The sequence below is a fragment of the Chiloscyllium punctatum genome, chromosome 24 (genome assembly GCF_047496795.1).
Source record: "Chiloscyllium punctatum isolate Juve2018m chromosome 24, sChiPun1.3, whole genome shotgun sequence".
Taxonomy (NCBI): domain Eukaryota; kingdom Metazoa; phylum Chordata; class Chondrichthyes; order Orectolobiformes; family Hemiscylliidae; genus Chiloscyllium; species Chiloscyllium punctatum.
This window is the reverse complement of record NC_092762.1, coordinates 77688808-77704506: the sequence shown is the minus strand read 5'-3', so window position 1 is coordinate 77704506 and position 15699 is coordinate 77688808. Positions and strand designations below refer to the sequence as shown.

Genomic DNA, 15699 nt, shown 5'->3' with positions numbered 1-15699 from the left:
ATTAGGGCAGTGGGCAAGTAAATAATATGGGAAAACATGACATTACACACTTTGGCAGGAAAGTTAGAAGAACTGAATTTGTTTAAATTGGGAAAGATTGAAGCAATCTATAACACATTGGAGGTCCTAGAATCACAAAAGCTAGCCAAGGTCAGTCAGTAAGAGGGAAGGCATGTTATCTTATCCTTTATTTCAAAGGGAGTGAAGTTTAAAAATAGGGGGATCTTGCTGAAACTATATGAGGCACTAGTCATACCACAGGTGAAATACTGTGAACTGTTTTGGCGTTCTAATTCAAGGAAAGATATGCAGGCAATGGCAGCTGCCCAGAGATGGTTCACTGGGTTGATCCTGGGTATGGAGAAATTTTCTTTTGAGGAGAGTTTGAGTAGATTAGGCCTGTAATCATTGGAGTATACAGAATGAGAGGCGACTATTGAAACTTATAAGATTCTAAGTAGATTGTGGAAAGGTTATTTCCCCTTGTGGAAGAGTGTTGGATCAGAGGACATAATCTCAGTGTAAGGAGTTGTCCATTTAAGACAGAAATAAGGAGGAATTTTGTTGTCTCTGAAGGTCATCAATCTGTGGAATTCCTTACTACAGAGGCCTTTTAAGGCTAGACCATTAAGTACGTTCAAGGCTGGGAAAGATACATTTTTGATCAGTAAGGGAATCAAGGATATGGGACGAAGGCTGGAAAGTGGAGTTGAGAATTATGAGCCACATGACCTTATTAAATGATGAAGTAGATCCGCGAGGCCTGACTGGCCTACTTCTGCCCTCACATCTTATGGTCTAATGGTCTAACAGGTGGTCATGACCGGAGTTTAATGTCACATCGAGTCAGGGGTATGCCAGTCAGTATCTGAAGCCTGCTGTACCGCTCATCCAATGGATTACAACCTTGTTGGCTGCAGCTCGGAAACATTATTTATTGAACAGCAGAGGTTACTTTGAAAATGATCAGTTACACCCGAAAAACAAATTAATTACTGCATTGGTGACCTTAACAAGATGCTACTTTGTAAATTGTTTGAGCTCTCTGCAGCACGGTTCTATAACTTCCACCCAAATTGTCCATGTTGTAAATGATTGGTTTTATTTTGCCGTTCATCTTGATTTCCACTGAAATTTATTCCAGGCAGAAGGTGGAACTAGTCCAGAGCAATTAGCCAGAGAAAATAGCAAGATGAATGGTGCATGGTTTTTGCTTCACTGAGATAGAATGCCTCATTGTTATAATAGATAGACTGTAGCATTTGATTGGTTTTTGCTTTGTTTGTCTACGTAATAAAAACCACAATCATTCTTTATATGTTTTCACATCCAACACCTGGAGCAACAGTTACAGTAGATACACATGAGCATCAATTTATTCAAGCCACACAACATTCCCCATTATAATTGTGTCAAAATTAAGTTTGTTTTTGTTGATGTGGTTGGATTGTCCCATTTTATTCCAACATTGTACCTTCACCTTTGTGATTAAATTTTGAATTTATAAATGTGATAATAAGCCCAAATAAGATCAGAATGGTTGCATTCACTGCATTCCTACTGTTTCCATGCAAAAAGTCAGTAACATTTTAAAACGATGCCTTTATTATAACAACTGCAAAACTCAGGTTGAAGTTTGCTTGCTGAGCTGGTGGGTTAGTTTTCAGACATTTCATCACCATGCTAGGTAACATCATCAGTGAGCCTCTGGTGAAGCATTGGTGTTCTGTCCCACTTGCTATTTATATGTCTTGACTTGTTGTGGTGGGTGTATGAATACCAGTGATAGTTGGTCATGTCTTTTGGTGGCTAGTTGGTGCTCATGTATCCTAGTGCTCATGTATCCTGGTGGCTAGTTTCCTGCCCGTCCTTCCAATGTAATGTTTGTTGCAGCCCTTGCAGGGTATTTTATATATGACATTTGTTCTGCTGATTGTGGGTAGGGGGTCCTTTAAATTAATCAGGAGCTGTTTCAGTGCAAGGTTTGTGAAGGTTTGTAGCTCAGGTTGAGGTTTAGGGTGTAGGTTTGCTCGCTGAGCTGTAGGTTTGATGTCCAGACGTTTCATTACCTGGCTCGGTAACATCATCAGTGGTGACCTCCAAGTGAAGTGAAGCTGTTGTCTCCTGCTTTCTATTTATATGTTTGTCCTGGATGGGGTTCCTGGGGTTTGTGGTGATGTCATTTCCTGTTCATTTTCTGAGGGGTTGATAGATGGCATCTAGATCTATGTGTTTGTTTTATGGCGTTGTGGTTGGAATGCCAGGCCTCTAGGAGTTCTCTGGCATGTCTTTGCTTAGCCTTTCCCAGGATAGATATGTTGTCCCAGTCAAAATGATGTTTTTTTTTCCTCCGTGTGTAGGGCTACGAGGGAGAGAGGTTCATGTCTTTTTGTGGCTAGCTGGTATTCGTGTATCCTGGTGGCTAACTTTCTTCCTGTTTGTCCTATGTAGTGCTTGTGGCAGTCCTTGCATGGAATTTTGTAGACGACGTTGGTTTTTGTCCATGGGTTGTACTGGGACAACACATCTATCCTGGGACAGGCTAAGCAAAGACATGCCAGAGAATTTCTAGATACTGGATTAGTGGTGCTGGAAGAGCACAGCAGTTCAGGCAGCATCCAACGAGCAGCGAAATCAACGTTTCGGGCAAAAGCCCTTCATCAGGAACGTTGATTTCGCTGCTCGTTGGATGCTGCCTGAACTGCTGTGCTCTTCCAGCACCACTAATCCAGTATTTGATTTTCAGCATCTGCAGTCATTGTTTTTACCTTAGAGAATTTCTAGAGGCTTGGAACTCCAACCACAACACCATAAACAAACACATAGATCTAGATACCATCTATCAACCCTTCAGAAAATGAACAGGTAATGACATCACCACAAACCCCAGGAACCCCATCCAGGACAAACATATAAATAGAAAGCAGGAGACAACAGCTTCGCTTCACTTGGAGGTCGCCACTGATGATGTTACCTAGCCAGGTAATGAAACGTCTGGATATCAAACCTACAGCTCAGCGAGCAAACCTACACCCTAAAGCTATTTCAGTCATGTGGCAGAATTGTGGGTCACCATGATGCCTAGGGGCCAGAGTAGTCTGGTCATCATCTCTGAACTGTCTTTGATGTATGGTAGGGTGGTGAGAGTCTCTGGGCATGTTGTGTCTTCCTGTTTAGTTCTGTTGTGCGTGAATCGATGGACTGCATTTATCAAGTAACCATTGTTCCTGAATATGTTGTATAAGTACCAGGATACATGAGTACCAACTAGTTACCAAAAGACATGACCAACTATCACTGGTATTCATATACATAGACAACAAGGGACACCAGTTCAACTGGGACAATACATCTACACTGGGACAGCTAAACAAAGACACACATGGGTCTGGCATTCAAACCGGAACTCTATTAACAAACAAATGGATTTGGACCTCATTTACCAACTTCCCGGAAATGATATCACCCACCACAACAAACCAAGACACATAAATAGCAAGCGGGACAGAACACCAACGCTTCACCGGAGGCTCCCTGATGATGTTACCTAGCATGGTGAAGAAATGTCTGAGAACGAAACCATCAACTCATTGAACAAACTTACAATCTGATCCACAACCTGAGCTACAAATCTTGTCCAAAATCTCAACTGCAAAACTATGTAATGTGTAGGCACAGGACACTCACCTTGTGGGGTTGATCTTTAGCCCACTCCTGTAGTCTTTTAAACACACCATCATTACATTCAATGATCCAGTGCTCTTCAATGTTTAAAGACTCTATCTTGGTGGCTGAAATTGCCATTCCAAATCCAATTTCCAGAACACGTCCTCCTAAGGAAAGAGAAATCATTCTTGCTACAGTCCAACTACCTCCATCTGAATGGCTTTTAAAAAGATTGAATTTGCTTAAAAGAGAGAGTGGACTGACCTTTTGATGCTGCAACAGTAGCCAGGGAGTGGGTATATGGGGTCTCCCAGTGCTCCATCACCGGTTTTCCCAGGATCCTCAAATGGGTGTCACTGTCATGGTACTCAGCTCTTGCTAACCTCCAATCCGGTTTGCAATCCTCACCCTGTGAGAAAATGCCATCCTTGCTTTCCAAACTCATTCTGTTTACAATCAAGATGAAGAAAGGGGCTGATGGCAGCTGGAAGCTGGTTTATAAGAACTCTGATTAATGCTGACAATGCAGCTTCCATCTGTCCCTCCCCCCTCAATGTAAAGCTTATATATTAACCCTACTATAAATAAGCATGAATCAACTGGGGCCTAACAGTTGTTCCTGAACTTTACACGTCCTGGCAGCAAAGGGAGAGGTCCACGAGTGACACCAGTGTGCTGTTTAAATCATACCCCTATCTTTATGACGACATTAAGGCATTTTTTTCCCCAAAAGTGTACTTTATTTATAAAAAGTTATAAAATGATTTTTCACAAGAAATTGGACATTACTGAAAGTGTGGTACAGTTCAAGTTCTTTCCACACAGCAGTAGCACTCTGGGGTGCCTCAAAACAATCACAATTACTTGTTATATTTACAACATCCATTCCTTGATAAAGTAATTGCCTGAAACACTGTTTCCAGGTGCTCTGAATGCTATGATAGGAGGGCCTTATGCTGTGAATCATCCCCAAACTTTAGTGCAACTCTCAGCATTTATCCTGACCTTGGAATTTCCGAGTCTGCAACATTCCGTTACTCCTGATGAAGGGCTTTTGCCCGAAACGTCGATTTCGCTGCTCGATGGATGCTGCCTGAACTGCTGTGCTCTTCCAGCACCACTAATCCAGTATTTGGTTTTCAGCATCTGCAGTCATTGTTTTTACCTACAACATTCCGTTACAATCAACTCTTTGGGCAGACCAAGAAGTGTAGCACTGCTAAACATGCCTGAAGAAGAGAAAATGCTGGAAAATCTCAGCAGGTCTTGCAGCATCTGTAAGGAGAGAAAAGAGCTGACGTTTCAAGTCTAACTGACCCTTTGTCAAAGCTAAAAAAAGGGGAGAAATCAGGAGGTATTTATACTAGGCTGAGAGAAGGTGAGTCATGGCTCCAGAAGCAAAGGTAGAAACAGTCTCTCCTTCTCTCGCTCCCCACTCTCTCATCACCTTTTTCCTCTCCTCTTCCCCCTTTGCTACCCTTCTCCCCTGTTTTCCATTTTGTCTCTGCTTCATCCCTCCCCCCCTATCCCCCACATATTTTGTCACATAGCACTGGCTTCAGCCTTGGTCATTCACAGCTCCAAATCTTCCTATAATCTCTCTATGCACTGTTATCATCACCTCTTTATTGCTACCTTTGCTTCTGGAGCCATGACTCACCTTCTCTCAGCCTAGTATAAATACCTCCCTATTTCTCCCCTTTTTTTAGCTTTGACAAAGGGTCAGTTAGACTTGAAACATCAGTTCTTTTCTCTCCTTATAGATGCTGCCAGACCTGCTGAGATTTTCCAGCATTTTCTCTTTTGGTTTCAGATTCCAGCATCCGCAGTAATTTGTTTTTATTCCTGATGAAGAGCTTATGTTCGAAACGTTGACTCTTCTGCTCCTTGGATGCTGCCTGACTGGCTGTGCTTTTCCAACACTGCACTTTTTCACTCTGATCTCCTCCATTTGCAGTCCTCACTTTCTCCTAGTTATTGAAAACCTCACTGCGAAGCCTCTTCCAAGGATGCCCACCTTGAAGAAATTCTCCACAAGCCCACATTCGAGATGAAGAGCTTATGCTTGAAACGTTGACTCTCCTGCTCATACTATATCACACTTTCAGTAATGTCCAAATAGTTGTGAAAAATCATTTTATAACTTTTAATAAATAAATTATACTTTTAGGGAAAAAAAAGTCTTCATTTGATGTCCTCCTAAAGATAGGGATATGATTTAAACAGCATACATAATACCTAGCACTGGTTTGAAAGTTCTTGTGATGAAGCCTTCTGTTAAGTGATCTTGACAGTCTGGAAAAACACAGCAGGCCAAACAGCATGCTGTTTGACCTGCTGTGCTTTTCCAGCTTCATATCTATTGGCTCTGGCTTCCAGCATCTGCAGTCCTTACTGTCTCCTGAATTTGACAGTTTGTGAACAATCTGACAGAATTGTTCTGTGAACAATCTGACAGAATCCTCCATCTGCCTTTCCCTCAAGATCTCAAGATATCGCATGTGGACCACTGCTCAGCTAAATGGTCATTCTTTCCATACAAGTGAAACCAGCTGGCCAGGTTATTGTGAAGGGCATAACAGTTGAACTTGTCCCGATTCATATTTATGCTCATGTACTTTCCAGCAGGGGAATCACTGGATAGCATTTGGGAGTTTAAAAATTTGGGTGATTAAGGCTAACTATAGTTATCCTGCCACTTGCTATCATGCTCAAAAAAGTAACTAAACATAGACTGTAATGGATAGTCTGAAGCAGAACAACTTATATATATTTACTGTGTTTCATTCATAAAATTCCCCATGTCACTTCGCAGGAGCACTATTATACAAGACCAAAATACAGACATAGGATGTGATTTGAATGAATCTTTACAATAATCAACAACGGTTACACAACACCAGATCTTTTTAATTGAATTAAAATTTCACCATCTGCTATGTCCCTAGAACATCAGTCTGTGGTTCTGGATTGCTGCTTCTTCATCAGGTAGCTGTTGAGCAGGATCATAAAACACAGAATTTATAGCAAAAGATTACAGTGACATGTAACTGAAAACAATATATTGAACAATTGCCCAGATACTGTAAGTTGTTCAATATATTGTTTCAGTTGCTTGATACTGTAATCTTTTGCTATAAATTCTGTGTCTTACGATCCTGCTCCACAGCTATCTGATGAAGGAGCAGCATTCCGAAAGCTAGTACTTCCAAATAAACCTTTTGGACTATAACCTGGTGTTGTGTGATTTTTAACTTAGTTGTCGAATATGATGAGGAACAAGGGAATAATTGATGTACAGTATTGAATCCAGAAGGATAGGGGTTCCTGTCACTGAGATCACATACTGCCTGAGACACCCTTGCTAACATGTATCTGATAACAACTCCTGACAGTGGAAAACAAGTGATGTAAGTTATTCAGAAGATTAAAAGCAAAGCACTTCTTGTTCATGGGATTTCTGTAATTGGATAATAAGAACATGGGTGTAGCCCATGGTGGGTTTAGTGAAATGTAGGCACTTATTACACAACTTTTATCAAAGCTTGTAATCTACTGGCCAGATACTATAAAGTATCAAGTCTTGTTTGTCTTGGATAGAATTGATATCTTGCATCACAGCCTGAGTAAGCAACTTCAAGAAGAGAGGAAAGGTAAATTGGAAAAGAAAACAACGAATGGAGTTTACAGAAATTATTCAGTAAACAGCTGAGCCACACAAATCAGTAAAGTACTACAAGAAAAGTTAAATCATAAGAGTGGGTTGGTGAGGAACGTCCACCAGCTGTGGAACCAAATGCCAGGAAAGAGTCAGCAGTAGAAGTGGGGAGGAAAGTGCAAAAATGCTGCCAAACCTTTACACAATATAACCGCACAGAAATAAAGTTAAATTAGTCAAACAAAATACTTCTAACAATTGGCAGCTGCATAGTCAGGTTGATTGACGACAACTGACTCGCAGTGTATGAATCAATAGATTTTCCTATGAATGCAGTTGTCAAATGTGACATGCTGGATTGTCACTTGATGGATGTGTGAGCTGAAATGCATTTGAGAAGTTAGCTCCAAGACAATAAATCGCAAAGCTGGTTGGTCACATGCAATCAGAGAACACAAGTTAGGGTGTTTTCTTTGCCTTGTCTCAAAATGTCAGATCAAGACATACGGCACACCAAAATTTACCTCTTCCCAGTTCCAATTACTTTGTGGTTTTTTTTGGATCAAAGTGCAATCTCTTTGTACGCATCTTAGTTTGAAAGAACAGCTCTGTCTCTATTCATTCTAATAGCTCGTGAGTTACGTTGCTGCTTTTGTTTAAGAAAATCACAGCTTTAAAGGGTACCCAGACGCTAGAATTCAAAAACATATCAAAAATCAACATTATATAACTTCAATAAAAATCAGTGTAACATCAGTGTCAGTGTGACAGTGCAGCACGGTGGCTCAGTGGTTAGCACTACTGCCTCACAGCACCCAGGTTTGATTCCGGCCTTGGGCAACTGTCTGTGTGGAGTTTGCACATTCTCCCTGTGTCTGCGTGGGTTTGCTCTGGATGCTCTGGAACCAAATTCACAGGGTGCAGAGGAGTTGTGCCCCTTGCTTGAGGTGGGGATCCATTGTTAATGTATAGCTTGTAGGTCTACCTGCTTTTCTTGCACCATGTTCCAATGCCATTGAGGCCTCCTCAGCTTAGACACTATTTCCCAGTTTAAGTACTGGGAATATTCAGCAGGTTAGGCAACATCTGTAGAGAGAAAGAGTTAATGTTTCACATTGATAATATTTTATCTTTATATGTGTCTATATTTGTCTGAATATCACTTCCTCATCATCACCACTTCTATCTCCTGGCCTCCACCCATTTTGTTTCTGTTTCAGACAACAGACTTGCTTAGAACCTTTTCATCTCCAGCACCTTTCAGTTCCAAAGAAAGGTCATTGCTTTGAAAGGGTAACTGTTCATCTCTCCACAGTTTCTGCCTGATGAGTGTTCTCAGCATTTTCTGTTTTTGCTTGCACTAGTGACACTGGCAGGACCAACTAACTGCTATATTTAAATGGCCTGGTTTTAAAATCTATATCTGTAAAACTATATCAAGAGAACTTACAAAACTATGCATTTATTCATCCTTAATCAACTCCACTTACTACATTCTCAATAATCCTCAATGAGTTTATGGAAATAATATAAATTCCTAATTCATGTAGAAGTTTAATAAATTTGCACATTTAATCAAAATGGATATTATTGATTATATAACATTAAAAGTTGATGACATAAAACTCTGTACTGACCTTTACAGGGAAGTGGTATAAATACCCAAAAAGGGGTTGGTTAGTTCAGCTAATTGGACAGCTAGTTTGCAATGAAAGGTGATGTTGACAGTGTGTGGATTCAGTTCCTGCACTGGCTGGGGTTTCATGAAGGACTCTACTTCATACCTCTCCCTTCATCTGAGGCATGGTGACTCTCAAGTTAAACCAACACTGGCTGTCTCACTCAAATGTTGCAGTGCTCTGTGGTCTAATAGGACAATGATAACTTTAACTATTAATGGATCCATGGAGGACTAGGAATTAAGGATCTTGAGAGCACTTGAAAGATGTCATTAAGGCCATGGATAGAAAAATTAGCTAACTAATAGAACATAGAACAATACAGCGCAGAACTCAATATGACCTGTGAACTACTCTAAGCCCATCCTCCTACACTATCCCATCATCATCCATGTGCTTGTCCAAGGATTATTTAAATGTCCCTAATGTGGCTGAGTTAACTACATTGGCAGGCAGGGCATTCCACACCCTTACCACTCTCTGAGTAAAAAGAACCTGCCTCTGACATCTATCTTAAATCTAGCATCCGTCATTTTGTAGATATGCCCCTTGTACTAGCTGATGTCATCATCCTGGAAAAGACTTTCACTGTCTACACCATCTAATCCTCTGATCACTTTGTATATCTCTATCAAATCTCCTCTTAGCCTTCTGTCAGAAACAAAAACAGAAATTGCTGGAACAGCTCAGCAAGTCTGCAGCATTTATAAAGAGAAATCAGAGTTAATATTTTGGGTCCAGTGACCCTTCCTTCTGATGAAGCACTAGTTAGACCATAGCTGGGACCCTGTGATCAGTTTTGGTCCCCATATCCAAGGAAAGATTTATTGGCCTTGAAGACAGTCCAGATAATATTCCCTAGGTTGATTCCAGGTATAGAGGAACTGGCTTATGAGAGGTTGAATAGGTTGGGACTGTATTCATTGGAGTTTAGATGAATGAATACAGCCCCATTGAAACATACAAGATTCTAAGGGGACTTGACAGGGTAAATGCGAAAATGTTGTTTCGCCTTGTGGGAGTCTAGGACCAGAGGGAATAACTTCAGAATTAGGGTCACACATTTAAGACACAGCAGGAATTTATTCTTTCAGATGTTCGGGATTTTGAGGAATTCTTTACTGCAGAGAGCTAGGTATTTAAGTATAATCAAGGCCTCAATAGACAGATTTCTAATCGGTAAGGGAATCAAAGGTTGTGGGGAAAAGGCAAGAAAATGGAGTTGAGGATTATCAGATCAGTAATGATTTCATTGACTAGCAGAGTGGATTTTGAGCTGAATGGCCTACATCTCTTCCATTTTCGTATGGTCATTCTTCAATATTCATGATTGCTGTTTGTTTCCAGACACAGCATTTAAGAATAAATGTAGCTCAGTTTACTAAAATCTGTCTACCTAGGATTTACAAATCTCATGCCTTAAATACTTCTTCAATTGTAACTGTGCAGATTATTTTAAGAAAAGCAGGTCATCACGACATGTATTTTTAGCCTTCTTTTAACTCGGACATGAAACCACTCCCATTTACTTCACTGCAGTATGTGGAACAGTATCTGTGTTGAAAGTTGAATTGTCAATAACTCTAATGACTCAATTGATTTTTCCTCCATTTCCCTCCAAGCATGCTAATTTCGATTAATCAAGATATCAAAATGGTTTGGAAAGAAGATCTTGTTTTTTAGTCAGCCCTCCTTCTTTGCTTTTGCATTGACGCTGTATTTTTCTGCGCAGTGTCTTGGGACAAGTTACTGTAATATATTTGAAGATGTCTTTAAAATGCAAATTGTTGTTACTGATGGAACTTACAGTCTTAAATTGTAACAGCATATGCTACATATACCTCCCCATGATGCATTGAACTGAAATCAAAAGTCTGTTTGGTCTCTTAACTTTTATTCATCTTTAACCCAAAAACCAGTATCATATTTCAGAGTAAACAAAAAAGCAGTTTAATTGCTAACCGTACTCAGCAGTTGGCAACAATTAACTCAAGTTTGTCCCTTGGAAGTGTATATTTAACTAATTAAATAACCAAGATGTAAATTCCAAAGTTTTATTGGAAAAACAAATGTTACATAAATCAAATAAAAAGTAACTTGAACAAATAATTGCTTTATGTTTAGAGAAATTCATCTATTCATTTTGATTTTTTTCTGAAGTATACTCATTCAGCTTCCCACTTACTTTTGTCACTGCTCGTTCATTTAATCACTGATTGCAGAGATGGCAGAGGACACATGTTGCTGGGTGAAGAGAAGTATTAAGCAAGGGATTTATTTAAGTCTTTAGCCACAGCACAATAGGAACACCTAATAACTGGCAAATGAGGTAAAGAAATGACAATTTAGTTTAATGTGTGTGTTTAAGTAAATATCTTTGACTGCATTCAACTTTGGGGTGAAAATCCCAGTTTTGCAGTATCCCCATAGTTTACCAACCGTGGGAGTGGTGTTCCCCCAAATCAATCTCTTCCAGAGTGTATCGGAGCCTCAGATGCCAGCAGTCAGGGACTCAAAGAATTTGTCCTCTGGCTGTGGACTGAATTCCAGAGTTCTTGCATTTCTCATAGGGACAGATCAGCATCATACATTTAAGATACTAGATATATCAAGTGATTAAGATGCAGTGCCAGTGATTTGGCACTAGGCAAGGGAAAACTGTAGTCAGTATTATCTACTTTTAAATGTAGTTGTGCTTAAAGGCACAATTCAGGTGCTGCTCTGAAAATAATTTAAGATTACTTGTCTTGCCATCAATTGAAATATATAGGTTGTCGCGGTATCTCCAATGTTTTGGAGCAAGTGGAGTGAATCTTCTTTGATGTTGGGGCCCCTGTAGTTAGGGATTCTGCTGCCTTCCTCATTGAAAACATGAAAAATCATTAGTACCATTTCAGGAGGCCACTGAGCCAAAGCACATTTAGGTATCTGTCTCACATTCAGTGCTGTTTTAACCACAAAGTAATGTACAAAATAAATGAATTACCCAATTCTGAGTGTTTTTACAAGCTTTGTGTTCTGAGCCTGAAGCAGTTCCATTCCCTGGCACTGTCTGCACTCTCTTATTTCAGTCTCTCAACACTTTGTCGCAGTTTTGAGATGTTTTTATCTCTTTATGGAAGCTGTGTTTGGGTTTTGGGGCTGCAGTTCTGGTCTTTCCTACAAACTGGAGGATCTTGCTTCTTCCTCCTGCTCCTGTGGACAAGAAGCTGAGGTCAGCCATTAAGTCACACATTCTCCATTGACACTTTCCAACATGATTTCACTTGTGGCAATTGTGAACCAGGGTTTTGGGCTACCTTCAATCGGACAATTTTTTCTTCTTGAGGAGAAATAAGCATTCAGGAATTGTGAAGTCACAGCCATCAGAAGCTTTTAGTATATCTCCAACAACAGTTGCAAATACAAAGAGATATTGGTGTGCATTTTCACAGATCATTGAAGGCAACAGGATAGATAGGTAAGGTGGTTAAGAAGACACATTGGTTACTCGCCTTTATCAGTTGAGATTTTAAATATCAGAGCAAGGAGGTTATGATATTAGTTAGGCCACAACTGGACTATTGAGTTTAGTTCTGGTCACCACACTACTAGGAAGAATTGTGAAGGAAGGATGTGGTCGCACTGGACAGGATGTAGAAGAGATTCACCAGTATGTTTCCTACGCTGTAGCATTTCAGCTAGTAAGAGGGACTAGATAGGCTGGGTTTGTTTTCCTTGGAGCAGAGAAGGTTGAGGGGTGACCTGATTGAGGTCACAATTATGAGGGACATGGAAAAGGTAGACAGAAAGCAGCTGTTCCCCATAGTTGAAAGGTCAATAACAAGGGAGTATAGATTTAAAAGTAAAGAGCAGGCTTTTGTTCATAGAGTCCTTGACGTTAACAGTACAGAAAAACACATTTCTTCCCTTTGAGTCTGTGCTGGTCAGGAAGTTAAGCATGTTTGCGCACAGAGGGTGGTGGGTATTTGGAACTCATTGTTTCAAAGAGTGTTAGAGTTGTGAACCATCACAACATTTTAAACTATTTAAATGATCACTTGATGCACCACAGTTTACAAGTTATGGACCAAGTGCTGGAAAATGGGATTACAGGAGACGGGTGTTTGATGATTGGCACAGGCATGATAGGCCAAAGGGCCTCTTCCTGTGTTGTAAAACTCTATGACTTAAATGAAAAGATAACTAGAGGGCATAGATTTAAGGTGGGAGGGGAAAGATTCTAAAGGGACCTAAGTGGCAACTTTTTCTCGCAGAGGGTGGTGTGTATATGGAATGAGCAGTCAGAGGAAGTGATAGAAGCTGGTACAATTTAAAGGCATCTGGATGGGTATATGAATAGGAAGGGTTGAGAAAGATATGGACCAAAAAGTGGCAAATAGGACTAGATTAGTTTAGGATATCAGGTTGGCATGGACGAGTGGGACCAAAAGGTCTGTTTCCATGCTGTACATCTCTATGACTCTATATCTTATTAACTGTGGCCTCAAGTGGCCTCTTCTTTCTCATCACATGCAAAGCTGATACAGTCACTGCTGCTGTCTCAAAAGCCATGTCCTTAATCCTTGGCACCTTGATTTGTGCAATTGACTCTCCCTAATGGTCTCTTTGGCAGAGAGGGAAATTAAATAATATTCAGTTCTACAGAATCCATTTTAAATTCACCATCCGATTACTCAGGGGGTCAATCTTCCAAACAAATGTGTACTACATTTAATATAAGAATAAACATTACTAGCTTAAGCATTGATGGATCAGATTTTCGACGTCCCTTACATCGGCACCCTACACCCACTACCCCCTCTACAAACTATAGCATACATGCTGTCCCCTCCACACTTCACGTCAGCTTTGATGAAGTCATCTAGACTTGAAATGTTAGTTTGCTCTCTCCCTGGATGTTGCCTGACCCGCTGTGATCTCCAGCATTTGTTGTTTTCAGTACAGATTCCAGCATCTGTAGTAATTTGCTCCTACCTTATATGCCACTGTGATTGAAGCACAAAAAAGGCAAAGTACAATCTAATATGTCTTAATAAAGGCATTCTAAAAAAGACAATTAATCTCTAATTTGTCCAATAACATAGGAAAAATTATTTTCTAATTTCATAGTCACAGTCTTTGTAGAAGCACTCTTGAAATCATCTGAAGCACTTGCAAATTTGTGTCTTTTAACTTACTCTCTCAGCTCCTTTCTCCATGTTTTTCCTTGAATTTCTGCAAAATAAATAGATTCATTGCCTGTTCAATGACTTCACTTCCAGCACTGATTGTTCTTTCATGAAATTGCGCTCTCTCTTCAATAGCAGCCATGTACGCTGGAAGGCTCTCTCCAGGCTGGATTTACAAGGTGAAAGTGATGCTGGAGATCAGAGTCAAGATTGTGGTGCTGGAAAAGCACAGCATTTCAGGCAGCATCCAGGGAGCAGGAAAATCAATGTTTCGGGCAAAAGCCCTTCATCAGGAATGGTCTAGCACACACTTGTTCCCGGGCCTCAGACTTTCAAATCTTTCCTAGCTGCAATGGTTTGTAACATGTTTGAGTTTGCTCCACATGGGTCTAGGTCCATCACACACAACACTTCCTGATAATAGTCCTAAAACGGTCTTCCATTAGTAGCCTTATCATTATTCAGTCAAATATGCTGCATTATCCTGGAGTCTAAACCAAATGGATAACAACAAAATGCATTTATCCTACACCTTTAATGGGTCTCATTCATTGGAGGCTACTGTACTTGTCATAAACAACATCCTCTCAGTGCTCCACAAAGACATTATCAAACAAAATTTTACTTGTAATCACATAAGATAACAGGACAGATGACCAAACATTTTGTAAATACATAGGTTTAAGGAGCACCTGAAGGAAAAATGAGAGGTTAGAGAGTTTCAAGGATAGAATTTCTAAAACTAGTTGGGATAATTCTCCCTACCCAGTGGTCAGAAATACGCTGCCTGAAAAGGAACTGGAAGCAAATGGTAAGACAGTGGATGAGTAGTGGCAGATGTTTAAGGAGCTACTCAATTCTTCACTACTAAAATATATCCGAGTGAGAAAGAAAGATGGTAAATGGAGTAAAAAACATCCATGGCTAAACAAGGAGGTCAAGGATAAGAATAAAGTCAAAAACTAAGGTATACCATATTGCAAAGACCAGTCGCAGGCTGCAAGATTGGGCAACTTTCAAACATAAACAAAGGGATAAAAAATTAATATGATGTGGAGGTGTCAGCATTGGACTGGTGTGGACAAACTTAAAAATCACAACATCAAATAAACCTGTTGGACGATAACCTGGTGTTATGTGATTTTAAACTAAAATTATTAATAAAAAGAGCCATGGTAAGTTATGAAAGAAAATGAAGAGGACATGAAGAGGAGGCAATAAAATGGGGGTGAGGAGCATATCAGCTATGATCGAAAGGTGGAGCAGACTCGATGGGCCGAATGGCCTAATTATGCTCCTATATTATATGAATTTATGAACAAATTCAATAGAAAATTTAAAAAGGGGAATAAAAAGCAAAGGTTCATTAGTGGAAGTACCATGGCCTGAATAGCCACCTGAGTTCTTTAATAGCTAATCAGGATCAAAATAAAGATTCAACAAAGGGGGGTGCTGGCAGGTGGGACTAGATTGGGTTGGGATATCTGGTCGGCATGGACGGGTTGGACCGAAGGGTCTGTTTCCA

General features: G+C 40.1%; 1 protein-coding gene across 6 annotated transcripts in view; it reads right to left on the bottom strand.

Annotated features, from left to right (window-relative positions):
- LOC140494721 (guanidinoacetate N-methyltransferase A-like) overlaps positions 1 to 15699 on the bottom strand; it is a 36638-nt gene that overhangs the window by 18142 nt on the left and 2797 nt on the right. For 3 of the 6 annotated variants that reach the window (XM_072594250.1, XM_072594247.1, XM_072594248.1), the window contains exons 2-5: positions 11990 to 12198; positions 8310 to 8410; positions 3931 to 4112; positions 3688 to 3833 (exon numbers count right to left, since the gene is read on the bottom strand). In XM_072594250.1, coding sequence (XP_072450351.1) covers positions 3688 to 3833; positions 3931 to 4111 — 327 coding nt within the window. In that variant the 5' untranslated portion in view covers position 4112; positions 8310 to 8410; positions 11990 to 12198. Of the gene's footprint in view, positions 1 to 3687; positions 3834 to 3930; positions 4113 to 8309; positions 8411 to 11989; positions 12199 to 14183; positions 14221 to 15699 lie in introns of all 6 variants that reach the window. The other 3 variants (XM_072594249.1, XM_072594251.1, XM_072594252.1) reach the window with 3 other exon arrangements.